At 33.2% G+C, this 8,084-nt stretch overlaps 1 protein-coding gene across 1 annotated transcript in view; it reads left to right on the top strand.

Moving 5' to 3' along the window:
- Nucleotides 1-7,354: 7,354 nt before the first annotated feature.
- LOC120348717 overlaps nt 7,355-8,084 on the top strand; it is a 4,716-nt gene continuing 3,986 nt past the window's right edge. Inside the window, exon 1 of the mRNA XM_039420199.1 lies at nt 7,355-7,507. Within this exon, the coding sequence (XP_039276133.1) occupies nt 7,355-7,507 (153 nt within the window). The remainder of the gene's footprint in view (nt 7,508-8,084) is intronic.

Genomic DNA, 8,084 nt, shown 5'->3' with positions numbered 1-8,084 from the left:
GCCCAATCAGGAAGTGCTAGTGATAAAGACGACTCAAGTGATGGTGAGATACAAATGGAAATAGACAATGACAATGGACAAGCTAATATCCTAAATAATGACAATGATAATGACAATAACAATGGACATGCAAATATCCCAAATGATGACAATGACAATAATGGACAAGCAAATATCCCAAATGATGACAATTTTCCCGACAATGACAATGGACAAGTGAATTTCCCAATCAATGACAATGCTATTTGGAATGACTGTCACCAAAACTTTGCTCCAAGAAAGTCATTACAAAATCTTTGTGAACCAATTGTTACAGCAGAAGTGAATCGTGGTTCATCAGTTTTTGATGTGTTTCATAAGATACTTCCAACAAGCCTTATCATGTTTATTGTATATTGTACAAATGAGAGACTGAAATTGATAAAAAAGAAAAAAGATTTGAAGCTAACTGACATGGGCGAGATAATGTAGTTTTAGGGTGCATGATGATAATGTGCTACAATTGTCTTCCAAATCTCAACAATTACTGGTCTAAAAATTCTTCATTGGGAAATGCTGCTATAAAATCTGCCATTGCTAGAGATAGATGTAAGCTACTACTTTCAAAACTCTATTTCAATATCCCGCAGAAGCCTGATAATGCCTGTAAAACTTACTACACTAAGGAAATTCTATCTTGCCTAAAATCAACATTCATGAAGTGTAGAAGTGACAGTGGTGAGCAAAGCATCGATGAAAGCATGGCCAAATTCAAGGGTAGATCATCCTTGAAGCAATACCTGCCAATGAAGCCTGTGAAACGTGGAATCAAGATATGGCAATGGTATGATTCAAAGACTGGTTACACATATGACATGAACATTTATTCTGGGAAGGATTTAGGGCCTGTAGAGGGAACTTTGGGTGAAAGAGTGGTTCTAAAACTAGCCGAAACTATTAAAAACAAAAATGTTGTTTTGATTTTTGATAGATTTTTCACTCGGTAAGAATGATTGATACAATAGAGTTTGCAGCTATTGGAACATGTATTGCTACTCGAAAGAATGTCCCAGTAATTCTTAAGCTGAAGCAAAAATATGAGTCTAGGTTTCTATGTAACAACTATGACACACTGTTTGTTTCATGACTTGACACCAAACAAGTAACTGTTATTAGTAATTGCCATACAAATGACTTGACTACTATTGGGAGGAAAGGAAAGGATGGCAAGAAACAGGATGTCAGCTGTCCAGAGGCTATAAAATTCTACAATGCTAATATGGGTGGAGTGGATTTAGCTGACCAAATGAGCACAGTTTATGATGTGGACCGAAAATCAGCTAAGTGGTGGAAAAAAGTATTTTACAAACTTCTTCTTACATCAGTAGTGAACTCTTGGATATTTACAAGGAGATCCAGCATAAAGACATTCCACTTTTGGATTTCTTAGTTGAGCTTGCTGAATCACTAATTGCAAATGGACGTTCAAAGACCCAATTGAAAAGGAGAGCATCTTCTGGACCAGCACCAAAACGAACTCGAAACCTGGTGAATGTTGGCGAACATCTCCCTGTTCAAATACCAAAAAGAAGGAGGTGTTTTCGGTGCAGTTCCCAAGGAAAAGAGACAAGAACAAAAACAATGTGTGAAGCTTGCAACCATCCATTTTGCATGAAATGCTTTGCAGTATACCACAAATAATTATGCAGTATACCACAAATAATAATGCAGTACACCACAAATAATTTTTCACTTTTTAGAATTTTTTACTTTGTACATACATTACAATAATTTGTGAAGACAATAATATTCAAAAATATATTAAAACTAACCAAATAGATTTTTTTTGTCTGTGAATGATTCCCATTTATGTATGACAATTGGTCCAATGGGACATATATGTCCCACATTCAATGACTGATGGGACTTATATGTCCCATGGGATATTCTGGCTGGTGAGGGTACCGGGGAGGAGATAAAAATCAGATAGCCTCAAATAATTGTATTAGACTATTTGTATGGTTGCTAGATAGGTAGAAATAATACAAATGAAAACCCAATGTATTACGTCTTTTATGGTCTACAAAAACTCAATGAATTCAGTCTTGGAAGAGACTGGGACATATGTGTCCCGTTAGCACCGAAAGGGTTAAGTCGATCATCAATAAAGACACTTGTAGAGTCAGGAGTCGTCTGACAAAAATTATTATATTTAAGAACCAGTGCATTTTGTCTTTTATTTCTTGTTTGTTTGTTGATTAAGTCTACTGCCCTATGAGCTTATAAGGAAAAGTCAGCTTTTCTATCCACAACTGATTTACCTATTTGTAGGCCTGATGCCTTATTACTATCGTTCAACTGGGACACTTCCTCTAAAATTTCAACATGCTTTTCTATTGCCATCAATAATGAGATCGACTTCTTTCTTTATTCATATTACTTGAAAAACTCACAAGAAACCAATTTTTTATTTCTATTTTTACAAGAAAGCACTGAATTGGAGAGAACAACTAAGGATAGGCTACACGTTGTATTATTTCTCTCTCAAATCTGGATATTTTAAAAGTCCGAGATGAGGTTATGATTTCACTCTCTGATTCAACACTTTTGCTGTTCATACAATTTGCTGATCCACATTTCTGATAAATCATTTTTATAATTATCTCCAAGGTCAAATTCGTGTTAATGGAAGAGTGAATACTTCTTATCATCAAGAGGCTATTGAAATATTTTTTTTACATATCTAATTGTGACTAAAGTCTGATTCTAACACATTCTAAATTAGAACCTGAGTCAGTGACTTTACTACTTCTTAACCCATTCCTTGAAATATCATGATTTGAATGAACGCCTTCTGAAACATCTTCTTCTGCAAAATTCCTGTGTTTATCTGTAAAATATGTTTTCTTTCATCCAGCATTTCCTGAGAACTTTCTGCCATCCAAAGGACACACTTTAACATAGCCTTCATTTTCAGAAATTCTATGCATCCTTGTATAAATCCGATTATCATAATTTGAGTTGTAAAAATATTCAATGTGAAATTATTATGTTTCAAAAATCCACGAATAAATTTCCAACATTCAAAATATCTAATAATAAAAATTGCCTACAAGAAAATTTGGTGGTGTTATCTCTGACCTAAATCAAAATTTCAAATCGATTCTTTTTCCCATGATATAGCAAAATTAATAATACATTTACTATATATGATGATAATTTTCAGAAAGTTTGATAATTTTCACAATAGCAGAATTCTGAATAGTTTTAAATGATTAATGAATTGCCATAAATGTAATTGCCACATGCTAATGGTGAAAAGTGCAGTTATCAACAGTACAAACCAGGTAAGTGCACTATAGCCATAAGATGTGATCATTTCTATGGCATAAATTTTTCACCGTAATTGAATTACTTCATCTTTTTCATTTGAAAAACTTGTTTCCCATCCAAAACAGTGTTCAAATGTTCTTTTGTATATATGTGCTTCCTAAAATCACACAGTTCTAACCATCATTCTAATCAATCTCTGACTCTGATTATACATCTAATGAATCGCTTGATCTAATTTCTTCCAATAAATCTCTTGGTTTATTCTGTAATATTACATTTTTTCTTGATTAAAATCGAATCTTCAATTCGAGATCTATAAAACTTGATAGTAAATATTAGAGTAATCGATATGCGGACAAATTTTAACTGAGAATTTATCGTAATTAATTGTGTTGCACATTCCATGGTATCACCGGATCAGAGTTAACAGAATTAACAGATAAATAGATCATTATAAATATAGAGGATTTATAAATTTAAAATAACAGTTTCGAAATAAAGTTTTATTGAGAACAAATATAAAATGTAAATTCTAAACTTGTAATTTATAATTTTTTGGTATTTAATATCAATGACATGTTCATAACGTCGTCACTGGTGTGAGGCGTGGCTTTGCTCTGTACTTGTTAGCTTCTCTCTAAAAAATGGTGGCTGGCTATGGAAAAGTATTTTGTGCTCTCTGAATATTTTTCTGTTTGATTGAAATTTATAATGTTTTAATTTGAGATTTGAACAGTTCTATGGTGTTCTAAGTTTGTATAATTTGATTTGTGTGTCTACAAGCCTATAGCCATTGTTTTCAACTATATAAATGGATAAGTATTTTAGCCTATAATGATGCTAGATGTTTAAGTGTGTAAGGTATTGTTTTGTGGATTTGTGTTGTATATTGCCAAAATTCTTATGAAGATTATAAGTTGATTTGCTCTGAAAACTGGATTTCTTTTTCATAAGCAATAGATCCATTCATAATTTATCAAGAATCTACCATTTTGGAGCCGATAACTTCCTTTAGGTTAATAGGTGAGAAATGCTATCCAACCTATTTAGGATAAATTGGTAGCACAGCAAATGGTACGCCCTGGTGTGGGACCAAAACTACAAAATATATCCCTGGTTATGAAAAATTATTAGTAGGCTGATGTCTTGATAGGTTATGAATGGTATGCTGCTGAATGGGATGTCAGTTCTGGAGTGGTCAAGTTTTAATGAATAGATATCAGTGCATATTACAAAATGGCAAACATTAAAAATGATCTGAATCTTATAGCATTCTTAACACAAAAGTTTGATGAGCAAAATGCTAGGTTTGATGAGCAAAATGCTAAGATTGATGAGCAAAATGCTAAGATTGATAATTTGAAACAAGATCAAAGTGCTAGGTTTGATGATATAAAGCAAGAATGTACTAGTATAAGACTAGAGCAGGTTAGTATAAACCTTCTATTAAAAGATACACATGAAACATTGATAGATAATCATGAAGATGAAAGCAAATTGAAGCAGGATGATAGTAGTGTTAAGATACAAGATCAATTATTTCAAGTTTCAGATAATGTAGGCCTAGTTACTGTTATTGAAAAAGTAAATCCTAGTGAGATAGTAGAATTGAGTAATGTAGTAGGTAGGGAGTTGTCTTTATTGAAAGTCAACAGTAAAGAAAGTATTTTTGCCAAATTGAATGTTAGGAAAACAGTAAATAAAGTGAATGTTTACATGAGACAGGTTTCTGTAGAGGTTAGGAACAATGTAAACAAAATGAATCTTGCTTTGTATCAAGTTGATGAATTCAACTTTCAACTAAAAATTGTAAAAGTGTATGCAAAGCATTATCTAGTGAACATGACTGACTTTTGTAAGCAAAATGGCTTTGTTGAAACAAATGAACCCATGAATAAAATCATGTTCTTGAAGAAAACAAAGCACAAAGTCACCATTGATGTGTTAGTATTCAAAGGTTGTTTCAAGTTGCTTACTTACAAGATGATGACAGTGAATCACATGATGAAAGGGTATTCCCCGGCACTATGTTATGATTAGGAATCCTGTGTTATGCCGGGATTCAGAATAGCATAATTGCTATGCAGTGTATGGTAAGAGTACAGAATTGTGTCTTTTTTCTTTCCTGTAGCCTATTTTTCTTGGCCCTTAATCGTTTCAAATTTCGATTTTTTCCTGTCTTTGTGTAATGTTCAGTAAAGTTCTTCTATGATGCATATCTTAACACTTAGAACGCCATGTGTATCATATTTGATACACAGCAAGGTTCTCTAAGAGGCCATGTGTATCAGATCTGATACACAGACAGAGTGTTAGTTTCTAGAGGTGTGCATCAGATACGATCACAGCACAATGAAAATCAAATGGGGATATGATAGTTCTGGCCTGGAATGACAGATTTTTACCTTTAGCCTGACGTTGGTAACCCTGACAACAGTTCTAACAGCTGTTGAGCAATGTTTTAGTTGTGATTGCGACAGTACCGTACTTACAACAGGTTATGTACATGATGTTTTCCAGTATAACGATATTATATTTCCTGTGATATCAATAAACTATCAACAAGTAGAACTACTTCGTGATTGGAAATTCCATAATATATTTGTGTTGTGAGTAATATTTTTATGTGAGCATAGACTTCTTTTCGGTTTCAAACAATAGTTTTAGCTCCAGTTTCGTTCATGGGCAGTTCTGCTCATAGACTTTCTCAGTTTTTATGCTTTTAGTTTTATAGTGGAAATACTTCATGTTTAGAAATACCATATATTTGTGTTTTGAGTAATATTTTTATGTGAACATAGACTTCTTTTCGGTTTCAAACATTAGTTTTAGCTACAGTTTCGTCCATGGGCAGTTCCCTTTATAGACTTTCTCAGTTTTCATACTTTTAGTTTTATAGTATATTTATTGTGTTGTCATGGATGACTCAGAAATTGAGAAGTACTTGGATAATTCATTTTCTTCAATAGATTTTTCTGATGACTCTTTCTGATGGCTCGATAGCCTGCCAATAGTGGGGTATTCAGCTGTTTTAAATTTGAAAGTATTTAATTATTAAAAAAGTTTGTTCAGAATGAATAATTTTTTCTTCAAATGGGATTGCCACATTGTAATGGTGAAAAGTGCACTTCAGTGGTACATACCAGGTAAGTGCACTACAGCCATTAGCATGTGGTCATTTCTATGAAAGCACTGGTTATTATCCATTAAACATTAGCATTGTGATTCAAATTCAATTTGTTTTTTAAATATCCCACATAACATATATACGTCATGATAATTATAATAAGACTGATATAATATGAATCAAAAAGCTCTCCATTCATGTGTCTCCACTGAACTACACCTTCAATAACTTCACCTTAATAGTTTTCAATATTACTCTGATTGAATCACTTCATGTTTTTCTGCTCCACAGGGGGCAATTGAATAATTTTTGTTTCTTTTTCTTTTGATTTCGATGCAGATGTAAAGGCTTTTATCTTCTCTTTCCCTCATTTTCCTAATTTTACTTTCAATTCTTATCTCCTATTTTTCAATTCCGAATTTTTGGTTCATCCACTAATTCGTTAAAATTATTTTCAATAGTTTTGTTTCATGAATGAGGTAATTTAAAAATAAATTTCAAATTTATTCATGATCCAGAGAATCCAGGAATGCTATGAATTCAGCTCACATATACATGATAAAATTTGATAAAAAAATTAATATAGACCATCAATACAATTGACAATTACAGTGATTTTCATATATTTTGAGGGAAATTCTTACCAATGTCATTTAAAAATTGAAAGGTATAGGATTCACTGTTAAAGCCTGTGTGAGCGATATGGGAGGAGGTAATATAGGTTTATGGAAACAATTGGGCATAACTACTGAAAATGCATACTTTATGGTCCAAGAAGATAAAGTTAATAGGATATATTTTATCGCTGATGCTCCACACATATTAAAATTGATAAGAAATTAGTTCTTAGAAACTGGTTTCTAGCTATCAAACCGGTCTATCATTATCAAAAATCCGGTAGCTGCGATAATAAGAATGGATAAAGAGAATGATTTGCAAATTTGCTACAAGCTGACAGAGGAGCACTTGAGTGTCCAGAGAATTGAGCGTCAAAATGTGAGGAAAGCCAACCAGTTGGTGTCTCACACGACAGCAGCTGCTCTGAATCATTACCTGAAGGGTGATGGGGTAGCCCAAAACACAGGAGAGTTTATTGATTTGATAATCAGTTGGTTTGATACAATGAACTCTTATTGTCCCAGCCAGTTTGGAGAGTCCTTCATAAGAGCTTAAGGACAAGATCTTGAAAAACAAAATGACATCCTTGATAAAGTTGAAAAGTTGATGAGGAGCATGCGATGCTGTGGCAAAAAGATGATGCAGCTTTTTCAAAAGGGTTGTGTAATAACAACTAGGTCTCTACGACAAATTTTCACGGGACTGCAAGAAACATACAACACTAAATATGTACTTACTCACAGATTGAATCAGGATTGTCTTGAGAATCTGTTTTCTCGAATAAGAACGCTTGGTGGTTTGAATGACCATCCTTCCCGTTTAGATGCAATCTATAGGCTTCAGATGATTATTTTGGGAAAAACACAAGGTGTACTCCAATGTGGTACGAATAGAAACATTGAAGACGATGCCACTGAAACAATATTGTCAGCAGAGTATTAAGAGTGAATGGAATCGAAGTGAATGAGAAAAATCCAGATGATTATAGACAAGTTGCTGGAAACGAAGAGCAGGGACTTGAAATAAG

The sequence above is a fragment of the Nilaparvata lugens genome, chromosome 2, assembly GCF_014356525.2.
Source record: "Nilaparvata lugens isolate BPH chromosome 2, ASM1435652v1, whole genome shotgun sequence".
NCBI lineage: Eukaryota > Metazoa > Arthropoda > Insecta > Hemiptera > Delphacidae > Nilaparvata > Nilaparvata lugens.
This window is presented reverse-complemented; position numbering and strand designations above follow the sequence as displayed.